The sequence below is a fragment of the Phoca vitulina genome, unplaced genomic scaffold, assembly GCF_004348235.1.
Source record: "Phoca vitulina isolate PV1807 unplaced genomic scaffold, GSC_HSeal_1.0 scaffold44, whole genome shotgun sequence".
Taxonomy (NCBI): Eukaryota; Metazoa; Chordata; class Mammalia; order Carnivora; family Phocidae; genus Phoca; species Phoca vitulina.
Genome location: NW_022589747.1, coordinates 2,605,270 through 2,618,531, shown reverse-complemented (window position 1 = coordinate 2,618,531; position 13,262 = coordinate 2,605,270). Strand labels below are relative to the sequence as shown.

The 13,262-nt window shown below is 46.2% G+C and overlaps 1 protein-coding gene across 1 annotated transcript in view; it reads right to left on the bottom strand.

The window, feature by feature from the left end:
* The window catches only part of ABCA13 (ATP binding cassette subfamily A member 13), a 369,069-nt gene that overhangs the window by 123,519 nt on the left and 232,288 nt on the right, over nucleotides 1-13,262 (bottom strand). The window contains exons 46-48 of the mRNA XM_032430502.1: nucleotides 11,688-11,806; nucleotides 9,302-9,389; nucleotides 3,259-3,367 (exon numbers count right to left, since the gene is read on the bottom strand). Coding sequence (XP_032286393.1) covers nucleotides 3,259-3,367; nucleotides 9,302-9,389; nucleotides 11,688-11,806 — 316 coding nt within the window. The remainder of the gene's footprint in view (nucleotides 1-3,258; nucleotides 3,368-9,301; nucleotides 9,390-11,687; nucleotides 11,807-13,262) is intronic.

Sequence of the window (13,262 nt, the reverse complement as noted above, 5' to 3'; positions counted from 1 at the left end):
CAGAAGAAAGAGAAATTAAGGAGTCGATCCCATTTACAATTGCACCCAAAACCATAAGATACCTAGGCATAAATCTAACCAAAGAGGCAAAGGATCTGTACTCAGAAAACTATAAAATACTCATGACAGAAATTGAGGAAGACACAAAGAAATGGAAAAACGTTCCATGCTCATGGATTGGAAGAACAAATATTGTGAAGATGTCAATCCTACCTAGAGCAATCTACACATTCAATGCAATCCCCATCAAAATACCATCCACTTTCTTCAAAGAAATGGAACAAATAATCCTAAAATTTGTATGGAACCAGAAAAGACCCCGCATAGCCAGAGGAATGTTGAAAAAGAAAAGCAAAGCTGGCGGCATCACAATTCCGGACTTCCAGCTCTACTACAAAGCTGTCATCATCAAGACAGTATGGTACTGGCACAAAAACAGACACATAGATCAATGGAACAGAATAGAGAGCCCAGAAATGGACCCTCAACTCTATGGTCAACTAATCTTTGACAAAGCAGGAAAGAATGTCCAATGGAAAAAAGACAGTCTCTTCAACAAATGGTGTTGGGAAAATTGGACAGCCACATGCAGAAGAATGAAACTGGACCATTTCCTTACACCACACACAAAAATAGACTCCAAATGGTTGAAAGACCTCAATGTGAGACAGGAGTCCATCAAAATCCTAAAGGAGAACACAGGCAGCAACCTCTTCGACCTCAGCCGCAGCAACTTCTTCCTAGAAACATCGCCAAAGGCAAAGGAAGCAAGGGCAAAAATGAACTATTGGGACTTCATCAAGATAAAAAGCTTTTGCAAAGCAAAGGAAACAGTCAACAAAACCAAAAGACAACCGACAGAATGGGAGAAGATATTTGCAAATGACATATCAGATAAAGGGCTAGTATCCAAAATCTATAAAGAACTCATCAAACTCAACACCAAAAGAACAAAGAATCCAATCAAGAAATGGGCAGAAGACATGAACAGACATTTTTCCAAAGAAGACATCCAAACGGCCAACAGACACATGAAAAAGTGTTCAATATCGCTCGGCATCAGGGAAATCCAAATCAAAACCTCAATGAGATACCACCTCACACCAGTCAGAATGGCTAAAATTAACAAGTCAGGAAATGACAGATGTTGGCGGGGATGCGGAGAAAGGGGAACCCTCCTACACTGTTGGTGGGAATGCAAGCTGGTGCAGCCACTCTGGAAAACAGTATGGAGGTTCCTCAAAAAGTTGAAAATAGAGCTACCATATGATCCAGCAATTGCACTCCTGGGTATTTACCCCAAAGATACAAATGTAGGGACCCGAAAGGGTACGTGCACCCCGATGTTTATAGCAGCAATGTCCACAATAGCCAAACTGTGGAAAGAGCCAAGATGTCCATCAACAGATGAATGGATAAAGAAGAAGTGGTATATATATACAATGGAATATTATGCAGCCATCAAAAGGAATGAGATCTTGCCATTTGCAACGACATGGATGGAACTGGAGGGTATTATGCTGAGCGAAATAAGTCAAACAGAGAAAGACATGTATCATATGACCTCACTGATATGAGGAATTCTTAATCTCAGGAAACAAACTGAGGGTTGCTGGAGTGGGGGGTGGGGTGGGGGGGATTGGGGTGACTGTTGATGGACACTGGGGAGGGTATGTGCTCTGGTAAGCGCTGTGAATTGTGCAAGACTGTTGAATCTCAGATCTGTACCTCTGAAACAAATAATGCAATATATGTTAAGAAAGATAAAAAGAAGAAGAAGAATGTAGCAGGAGGGGAAGAATGAAGGGGGGGAAATCGGAGGGGGAGAAGAACCATGAGAGACGATGGACTCTGAAAAACAAACTGAGGGTTCTAGAGGGGAGGGGGGTGGGAGGATGGGTTAGCCTGGTGATGGGTATTAAAGAGGGCACGTTCTGCATGGAGCACTGGGTGTTATGCACAAACAATGAATCATGGAACACTATATCTAAAACTAATGATGTCATGTATGGGGATTAACATAACAATAAAAAATTTAAAAAATAAAAATAAAAAGAACTGGCCTCTCAGTTTGCTGGAGTAGTAAAGCAAAGGCTGTGTTGTCAGCTAGACCTAGAGCCACATCATTGCCCCACTACTTAACCTGCTCAGAGCCACAGCCGGTTGGTGATTTCTCTTAACCTTGGTTTTCTAATCAGTGAAGTAGGTTATTAACTGGCCGCCTTACAAAACCGCTATGAAAATGAAATGACATGGGTGTTAAATATCTACTAGAGACCCTCATACATTCCAGACACTTAATAAATACGGCTCTGCTGTCCGTCATCTGAGGGATCTCTGCGGTTTTTCTACTTTTCTTAGGCATGCATATTTTCACTTCTGTATATTACCTACTATTGTTCCAACATAATTAAAGTGTCACAAAATAATTAAATCTTGTTTTATTAAAAACTTGGTGCATAAAGGAAAACAAATATGGAAGTAAAAGATAAGGCTGGAGTAAAGTGAGAACATATGGGGATAATCACTCTGCGTTTACTCCCACGTGGACTGACGCTTCAACGAGTCTATCTTGTGAATAAATTACGATGGATATGGCCTGTCAGTGCTTATACAATTGATTTCTTTCTTACCTTTTTAAGAAACTGAAAGAATTTGATAAATTACATTTATCCCACCCAAGGGAAGCAAATAACATCCACTTAAATCAATTAATTTCACTCTGGATTCCAGAAATGAATTTGTGTCAATTTTTCAAAGTAAGTCTTTTTCAAATAAATACCAAATAATGTCATTATTTCAAAATACAAAAGCACAGGGGGTAAGTCCTCAATCAGCTTAGATAACTGATGAGTTGAGGGCCCAGCACAGAACAACAGATTATGATGTTCACCTTCCCTACATCATGGGTGATCTCTACTGTCTATAAGAGTATTCCATATAATAATGTTCTAAAAAAGAGAAATTATTCTTGGTTCTGTAAGATATTAAAGTCACGAAGAGGGAACTCTCAGTCATCTTTAATCCCCTTCACTGTGCAGATTTGGTCATAACTGCAAGAAGCTAAGAACAGTTAATGGCCCCAAACAGAGGCAAATAGGGCCCTACCACTTCGCATGTATTTATATACAAAGAGACTGCCCTATAAAAACCTTCTCACCATGCTTCACGTTCATAGGCTTGATCTTTTCTGCTTCTTTCACCTTTAAGAACATTGTCTTTTGAGAGCAACGAATGATGATGCATGAAAAACATTACCATATTTTCTCCAGTCCTGGTCAGGGGGTAAGTGTCTCCACAGTATAAGGTTGTTCAGATGATTTAAGTATGAAGGTAGGGAATGAAAGCCCTTCTGATTGTACCACACCTAAAAAAGAAAGATAACATAATGGCTCTCATGAAATTAGTTCCTAATCCTTCGTTGGCTACTCCTGGGCACAAAGGACACGTGTCCATTAGGTTCCACGGCACCTGACCATCGGACCCGGCGCCGTGTCCCCACATGGCTGGCAGAGGGCAGTAAATTTCAGTCTGCTAATTTTATATTTATCCCAAGCATATAATTTCCAGCTAAAAATAGATGAATTTTCCCCAGAACAAATGCGAATGTTGCTCTATAATTATATTCTCACAGCGAAAAAGGAACCTAAACCCATCATTTTTTTTTTCTTTCTCGGTTGGTAAGCTAATAAAATTTGACCTGCAAATTAAAAGCGGAGAAAATGATCAGAAAAAAATGATTACTTTCAAATTAATAACGGAATGCAGAACATTATTTCTCAAAATAAATTGGACTGAACATTTGCTGAGCGTGGAGAATAAAGTAGCACGCTTGTCAGACAGGCAGAAGATGGAAGAGAGAACAGGAGACAGACAATGTTATTAAAGCCGAGATAATAAGGAGCAGGAAAAAGTACTAAGTGAACCTCAGTATCTATATTTCAAGGTATCAATATTTTAATGAACTTCTTTTTCTTTTTTCAAAATACACTCAGTTCAGAAAGCTGGTGAGGTGTCTTCTAGAAATCTAATGACTCAACTGGCAACTTGTGGTCTTAATTCCATCCACGGGACAGCTCGTTTCTCTAGACGGTGCTGTCTTTTGTGACAGACAACCATTCTCTGCAGAAGCAGAGCTGTTCCCACAAAGTTGGCGCTCGGAGGAACCAATCCAGGTCCTCACAGTTTGCAAAGTTAGGACCACACCTCAAGTCCCTTGCTTGCAACTGCGTTTCTTTGCCACATCATCCCACTAGGATCGTCTTCCAACCAGGGTCCTGGGAGGCAGCTGTTGTGCCCATGGGAACAGCTAAGTAATAAACTATTGCTCACGTAGTTTCAAAAAGACAACTCGTCTACCAGACAAGGTTCCCCGAGTCTTTCTCGGGTAGCTCACTTCCTTCAGCAATTCAGAAAACAGACCCCTTATCTCTTCCATACCAGCTACCACTATTCACCCTTCAAATAGTTTCTTCAAATAGTTTAAGGTCATAGAGAAATTTTTTTGCCAATCATTTTTTTTTTTAAACTCCAAAGAGGAAGGAATCATGCCTGGATGCTATTAACCACAGGACCCAGGACATCCTGGGGTCTTCTAGGGTGAGTCTGAGCAGATCTAAGGATTGTGTAACAAATTATTTTTATATTTCTTATTTTTTGTTTTTAGTAAGCTCTACGCCTAATGTGGGGCTTGAACTCATGACCTCGAGATCAAGTGTTGCACGCTCCACCACCTGAGCCAGCCAGGCACCCCCTGGGTAACAAATTTTTAAGACACAGATGTGTATTCGCAAATTCACAGATGTGTGTAATTCAGACATTTCGTTCTGAAAAGTACGGGGAGGCACAGTTTCTGTGACGGGGAGGTTCGCACGGACCCACGGGCTCGCGTCCCAGAGCAGGGTACCTCCTGCCTCCAACGATGACTCCTCCCACGCAGACCCATCCTGCCGCCCCTGGGCTCTCACACACAGGGAACGGCCATTTTTCTGGAAATGACAGGAAGCTGGGATCCTGCTGAAGTCAAGGGGCAGGTGGATATAGTAGGAAAAACCCCGCCGGTGGACACCGGAACTCCCGGGATCACTGTCCGTGACCTTACTCTGCCCCACGCCGTGGCTCCCTGACCTGCTTCACCACAGGGAAAGAGGAGAGACTATGGTGGTCTTTTCCCTAGGTCAAGGGTTTTCTGTTTTCATTTTGCTTCATTTGTTTGCTTTAATTTATTTTAAAAGCAGGGTGGAGCTTTTTTTCAACTTACGAATGCTACGGAACACGGGTATGGAGACCCAAGTGTCACGGCTGCAGTCGGGTGGCAGGGTGGCCCGGAGCCCGTTCACGCCCCGCCCCACTCTCTGGGGGCTCTGCGACACCTGGGTTTGCATTTACAGCCCCGCTTCCTCACCTTCCCTGTATCCACACCTCCACACCCTCTGTGTGGCTCTTCTGCCTCCCCCTCTGACCGTGGGCTCAGTCACGTGGCTCGCTCTGGCCAACAGAACGTGGCACGGGATGGGTTTGCAAAGGGCTCACCCGTGCCTGCAGCCCCTCTGTGCCTCTGCTGAACAGAGTCCCCCACCGTCATGCCGGGGAGGCCACAGCCAGCCCACCACACGTGACCATGACTGGCCAGGTCCATGCCGCTGAGCCTCGAGCAGGAGGATCCCTGGACTCAGGAGCTGATAAAGGTTTCTGTGGCAGCCACGGAGATCCACGGCAGTCTTGCGGCAGCGGGTGACTGATACACACACTGGTACCGCGCCCATGGGAACGCCATTACCGTCACAAACATGGAAAATATATGGCATTGGTTTTAAGACAAGCATGTGGGTGACAAAGAGACACTTAGAGAAATCTGGAAATTACAGGAGAAAAACTTTAGAACTGCAAGGGGGGGAAATGGCAAGAAAATTCCTACCCATAACAGAAGAGATGTAGTTCAAAACATCTGGTAAAACGGTCACCTGTGGTAACTTCAAAGATAGAAAGTGCGCCCACCGCACTCCTTAGCTGGAATTTGCAGATCTGGAGACAAAATGTCAAGAAATAGCCCCAGAATGGAGACCGAGTCAGGGGTGTGGCAGCCAGAAACTCCGTGAATAACGCTGCAAGGGTGTAGAGCTAAGTGACCCTCTCAGGGGGACAGAAGATCATCTGGGGACCTAAGGGGGGATGCCTCGCCATACCCTGACATTCCCAAAACACCAGGGAGTCCATTTAGAGGGAGCAGCGTGTCTCGACAAGAACCATGTGCGGCCATGGACCTCGAGCGGATCAACAGCCCCCAGGGCTTCCCAGGGAGCGAGGTCAGGAGGGTTCCGCCAAGCAGACAAGACAAACAAAAGAGCTCTGAGCCCAGCTCTCTATAGGCAGGACGCAGCCTGTTGCTCAAAAGGCATATTTCCAAATGTCCCCTCCACAGGTGGCCATCGAATATGATGAAGAAGCAAGTGACAGAGAGCAGTCAGTGGCCACGGAGAAGGTGGAGTGAGACCACGCCCCAGGAGCAGGACCAGCGCCCGGTGAAGGAGCCTCTGCATGGGGAGGGACGCCTGGAGCGCTTGCTGAGCACCGGCCCCAGGGACCTGTGGGCTCAATGAATGTTCCTCGTGGATGCTACTGATGGCTTATGGATGTTTGCCATATAGAATCACCTTGACAGGAAGTGATTAATTCACGGGGGCGGGGGGGATACTCTTGAATATTTGAACTTGAACATAGAACTGAATCTTCATTTCAGTTCTATAAACTGGCCCTTCCTTGGGAGGAATTTTAAATTCTTTAGGTAAGCAATACACACTTTAGGATGATCTGAAAATTAACATTTCAGACTTAGCAGAGTCCAAAGGAAGAGCTTTTCTGCCTTTCTTTCTTTTCTTTCCTTTTTTCTTTTCTTTCTTTCTCTTCTTCCCTTCTTTCTTCCTTCCTTTCTTTCTTTCTTTTTTTTCTTCTCCGAAGAATGATTTTCTAAAACACGAGGCTGTGTTCTGGAAATAAGATGTGGGATTTCCTTCCCTGCCAGCCCATAAGTCAGGACACGGTAAAATCCGGTAACTGGTGGAGGAAGTTAATCTGCTTTCAGAACACATTATGACACCTCAAAACAGACCCTTCCTGTCAGAAATCATGAGTAACAGTGTCTCAGAAAAGCAACTAAGTAGCTTCAAGGGGAAAAAAAATCACTCCATGGATATTCAAATTTCTCAAACTCTACTGAGCATCATAGAATGTATGCCAAACCCCAGGAAGGGAACTGTATCTGGCCTTCTTATCTGAAGTGCATACATTCTAGAAGGCATTTTGATTAAACAAGCCAAACGCTCCAGATGGAACGAAATTAACTCACGAAGGTCCCAGGACAGGCATTCTACAACATAATACATTCATTCATCCTAGGTCTATTTCTATGCAAATTTCCCATTTTCTCTACAAAAAAGCTATGAAAATCGGACAGCATCTTATGAATGTACCCTAAAGGCCAAAGCCACGGCCGGTGGTTAATTCCCAAAAAGTGAATGCAATGATGTGACATGACGTCAGCCACCAAGAGCACCTCGGGACCTGCAGACAGCAGACGCCCTTCACAGCTGCGGCGGCACCTGATTCCCTAGCTCCCTACAAAGGGGCTCGCTCCCCAGACACCCCGATAACACACGTGCATGCCTGCGCCTGGCAAAGGACAGTAGAAACCGCAGAAGTGGGGCGCCTGGGTGGCTCAGTCGGTTAAGCGTCTGCCTTCAGCTCAGGTCATGATCCCAGGGTCCTGGGATCGAGCCCCACGTCAGGCTCCCTGCTCAGCGGGGGGTCTGCTTCTCCCTCTGCCTCTGCCCCTCCCCCTCTCCCCCTGCTTGTGTGCGTGCTCTCTCTCTGTCAAATAAATAAATAAGTTCTTTAAAAAAAAGGAGCAGGTATCAGGGAAACACATAAACCACGCGTGCCCTCATCACCGAAGCATAGACCCGGGGAAGCCCGGACGGCTGGGCGCCACACGTCTGCCCGCAAAGACACAACCACCTGCTACGAAGAATGTTTTGGACTGGTATAGATTAAAAAGGTAAAATATTCTCAGAGGAAATTCCTTCTACCACTTTGGCGTATTCTAATACTGGCCATGTCAGAGGTTCGAGAAGCCAGCGAAGGTATTTTAGGTGATTTTTGTCCCGAGCTATGAATCTTGACATTTTCCTCAGGAGCTATAAATCTTCTGTGTGCTGCCCACAGAGGAAGAGAGATTTGAAGAAACCTCAGCTAAAGAAGGGATTTGTGACCAGCTGTACACAATGACGGAAATTCTTCGTCAGCGATTACCTAGTGAAATACGACGGTTAAAGCTTTCATCGGGGATCATACTGTGAAGCATGAATGTGAAAATGTTCCTCAGGGATTACACTGTGAAATACTTGTGAAGATCCTTGATTCCACCGAGGGGAGCCCCAGCAGGCACACGCCCTTACCCTGGTCCACGAACGTCCCACCACAACGTGGGCAGGCCGCCTTCCTGGGCTCACAGAGCTTGACCTTATTGCATTCATTATACAACAGGTTTGTGAGCAGACCCAAAACCACCACAATCTACTCTCCAGATTTCTCTCTCAGTCGGGACCAACACCAGACCAGTTCACCCATCACTGGGAATGAAAGCTTTGAATCTCTGGTCTTTCCCCATCTGAAGACCATGTTCACTTCTTTCCTCAGAGAAGCTTCTGCTATGATTCACCACCTCTGAGTTCCCGCTGGTGGATGAAGGCATGTTTCCTCTGATCTACTCTTCATTCCCACACAACTGAAGTGTCCTCCCATGTATCCTCGGCAATGCCGAGGGAAATGTTTCTAATTCACTGGGATAGTCCCAGCAGGGCTTGAAAACCCAGACCCCTACTAGTAGTCCTGAGTAGATACCTCTTCTCTGTGCTGGCTGTGGGTCCGTCCAACCAGCCTTCTGGAAGAAGGGGAGTTTTCAGGGCATGTACGGAAGAGTTCCTGAGCCACCAGGGAAGCTAGCCTATGTTTTCAGTTATTCTGACAAAGGGTGTTTTTAAAGATGGGTGATCTTTTCATTTGCTTTAGCTCCATTAGGTGAATTCTGGTCTTGACAAAAAGCAGTAAATCTACTTGCTACATTGCTCTACAGTCTAAAGGGAAGCAACTCCTTTTCTCTTTTGTACATCTGTTTTTATTTCATAGTAACAAACACTGGGGTCCGATTCGGTTCCTCTCATGCCCAGGAATATATCTGCATGCCAACTTTCCCTAGATGCCCCCAGGAAGGAAACACAGGAAGGAAAAAGAGGGAAACTCTTACCTTCACCAGAGTGTCTGGTTGCGATGTATTTGGTTTTGCCTCTTGAACTTGATCAGGGATCTGCACTCCGAAAGACCAGCCTCCAAGCCTGACAACAGGAACAGCTGTTAGTGCTTTATTTTTTATTTTGTTTACTTTTTATAAAGATTTTATTTATTTATTTGACAGAGAGAGAGCACGAGCAGGGGGAGCAGCAGAGGGAGAGGGAGAAGCAGGCTCCCCGCTGAGCAGGGAGCCCAACGCGGGGCTCAATCCCAGGACCCTGGGATCATGACCCGAGCCGAAGGCAGACGCTTCACGAACTGAGTCACCCAGGTGCACCCAGCTGTTAGTGCTTTAACCAGCAAGCCAGGACTTCCAAGCAGAGGGCACTTTGTCACCACTAACTAGTTATGATGGCCTGAGAACAGCAGTCCCCTGATCGTCCACCTTCAGTGACACCCCACAGGTGTTCAGGGCACAGAAGGGCACGGCGGGGCTCCTGGGTCAGGCATCCATGGAGGACCCTGCGTATTCAGCAGGTGCAGCTAAGGCTTGTCATACCAGAAAGTGTCCTTCCGGGACCGATATTTTGTTAGGAAATGCACATCATGTCCAGGACTTGGCTGTGATCACCAGCATGCTAACTATTCTAATTAATGGTCACTCCTCCTGCAGATTGACTATTCCAACTTACATAATCCACCACTCTTTCAAGCTACCCCGTTTTGCACTGTTTTGCTTCCCTACTCTGGCTTCTTTCATCTCCAATGCAAATATCACCCCGTTCAGGAAGGTGTCCCAGAGGACTTCAGTTGGGGCCGATTTCCTCCTCTTTTGGGTTCTCACAACACCCGACATCTCCAACCATTGATTCAACTGTCACCCTGGTTTTAACAGTCTGTCTGCTAGTTTATCGTTCATGCAGCTCTGAGTTTCCCTGGGTGGGGACGACCCTTTTTACCTCCATATCCCATGGGCTGTGTAGTATCTGGAACCTACAAAGCTTCCAAAACTATCGGGCATTAGAAATGAAGGCTCATATTTAACTTTGGTTCTCACTCTCTGGATAGAGTAAGACTGAAGAACAGCCTTCTCTCGACAGCACCGCTACCCTAAGCAGAAACTGATGCAAAGGAATAAGGATACATTCCCACTGGGCTCAATGCATTCATTCACTCAAGGATGAATTCATTTAAGAGACATTGAATGAGCACCTTTTATATGCCAGATATTATTCTAAGCCCTAGGCATACAAGCCCCCACCTTTGAAAAACAGAGATTCTGGGACATGTAGAAAAATATAAGAGATGATCTTGGGGTGTCTGGATGGCTCAGTCGGTTGAGCTTCTGACTATTGATTTCTGCTCAGGTCGGATCTCAGGGTCATTGGATCGAGCCCTGAGTCGGGCTCTGCGCTCAGCAGGGAGTCTGCTCAGGATTCTCTCTCCCTCTCCCTCTCTCTCTCAAATAAACAAATCTTAAAAAAAAAAAAAAAAGATGTAAGAGGTGAGCAGCAGGAGTGTCAGGTGAAGCACAGTGGGGTCGGGAGGTGTCCAGGGAGGAGACAGCTGAGGGAACATCAAAGGTAAAGAGGAGGCAGGTCAAGGCAGTGGGTATCCCGGGCACTGCAGATGGATGGAACTAGGGATGTTTCTGTATTAAAGCAACAGGATGTGTTTGAGGTTCCAGGAAATCTGATGGAGTGGCAAACATGTTCTCAATCTAAAGCGATGAGCAGCACTCACCCCCACACTCCTCGTCCAGATTTGTCCCCTTAGGCTCAAGGAAATTCAGCACCAAACAAAAGCCTTCCCAGAAAATTGCCAGGATAGCAGATGCACCCACGTTCACGTATCGGATGCTGCATGGTAGAGGGAAATCTCAAGGGAGGCTGTTATTTCATTTATGCTGGGAAGTTAGCTGCGATTATTCTCCAAAGAGGTAAAACCGCCTTTTGGCTCCCCTGAGTGAATCTCCATTGATACAATTTCCCCCCACGTGGGAGAGTGAAAGCCAGCAGTAAGGAATCTTATTAAGGTCGGCAGCATTTCTTTGGAATTTTTACAAGCAACAACAATAGCATTTGACTTTTGAGTTTTTAAGAATGTTGGCATTTGAGGGGGCGCCTGGGTGGCTGTGTTGGTTAAGCGTCTGCCTTCAGCTCAGGTCATGATCCCAGGGTCCCGGGTTCGAGTCCTGCACTGGGCTCCCTATTCAGCTGGGGACGCTGCTTCTCCCCCTCCCTCTGCTGTTCCCCCTGCTTGTGTTCTCTCTCTCTCTCTCAAATAAACAAAATCTTTAAAAAAAAAAAAAAGAAGAAGAAGAAGAACGTCGGCACTTGAAACAATAGGATTTTCACAGTAACTTGCAGAACAGAAAAGACCCAGGGACAGTCTGCACCCACCTCGGTCTCTCCGACGGCACCAGCAAATACTCCTCCAGGTGGAAGGCTGACAGGTTCAGCAGAGTGTGGCCCAGGTGGTTGGTCAGGTAGGGAGCCCCGGCACTTGCGTTTGGACACTTCTGTAATTGTTTCCAAGGAGGTAAATAGAAACTTCATTATAACCCACACACAGCCTTACTGACATCACTTTAAACATGACTTTCCCCAGCTTCCTTTTTTCATAACTTCTCTGTGGCCTTTTACGTGTTCTGGTCTCTCAGTCTCCTTGACAGTCACCTCCATTTGAGAATTACACCAGAATCCCACCATGACCTTCACCCGCAGTTACATTCGAGAACTGCACATCCTTCTCCGTATGCAAGTTGGGTGTTTGTAAGACCTTGAAAGGGAAAAATACTCTCACGGGGGTGATCTGGCCTCTGATGAACTTGAAAGAGAGTCAGAGGCGCCGAGTTGAGGGATGCTACGCAGGAGAATTCAAAGGCACGTGTTTCTTGCAGAAGCGCCGAAAGTAGAAGCCAAGCCGCTCTTGGCCAGCACCCGCCGGGAGGGCTGACGCCTGCTCAGGATCACTGCACAGAGGGAACCGCTGCACAGAGAAGCAGGCCCTGCCACCGTCGGGATCCAGACTGTTTCCCAGGACGGTTTAGGAAAGACAATCCACTTCTAAATCCAGCTTCTAAAGTGTGCCTTCCCTTGGGGCGCCTGGGTGGCTCAGTTGGTTAAGCGACTGCCTTCGGCTCAGGTCATGATCCTGGAGTCCCTGGATCAAGTCCCGCATCGGGCTCCCTGCTCGGCAGGGAGTCTGCTTCGTCCTCTGACCCTATCCCCTCTCATGTGTTCTCTCTCTCTCATTCTCGCTCTCTCAAATAAATAAATAAAATCTTTTAAAAAAAAATAAATAAATAAAGTGTGCCTTCCCACCTGCACGCTGGAAATGAAACCGGCCTCCGCCAGCTGGTGGGTTTTCGTGGGTTCAGACAGCCGTAAAAGAAGGACGGCAAAGTAAGGGTCATAGATAAATCAAGATAAGGCTTCCAGGTTTGTGATCGAAAGGACGGGGAAAGACAGGGAAAGGAATGAGGGTCGTTTATCAGTTAGAATTCTGCCAACGTCAGTGACTTCAGTCACAGGTTAACACAACACCCTGTACGGTTTCCCCGCCTCCAGCCTCCTTTCTGATCCACCCACTGCATCCGGATGCATCTCTCTAGAATGACAGTGTTCATTCAGATAACCGCCTTGCAGAAAAATTCAAATTGCGATCAGGAAGGCAGTGCACTAGAAAATGTCCTCCGTTTCTCTGGGACACCTGGGTAACCCAGGTCGTTAACCATCTGCTTTCAGCTCATATCATGATCCCAGGGTCCTGGGATTGAGCCCCGCATCGGGCTCCCTGCTCAGCAGGAAGCCTGCTTCTCCCTCTCCCACTCCCCCGGCTTGTGTTCCTGCTCTCGCTAACTCTCTCTCTGTCAAATAAATAAAAAAATCTTTAAAAAGAAAGAAAGAAAGAAAGAAAGAAAGAAAGAGAGAGAGAGAGAGAGAAAGAAAGAAAGAAAGAAAGAAAGAAAGAAA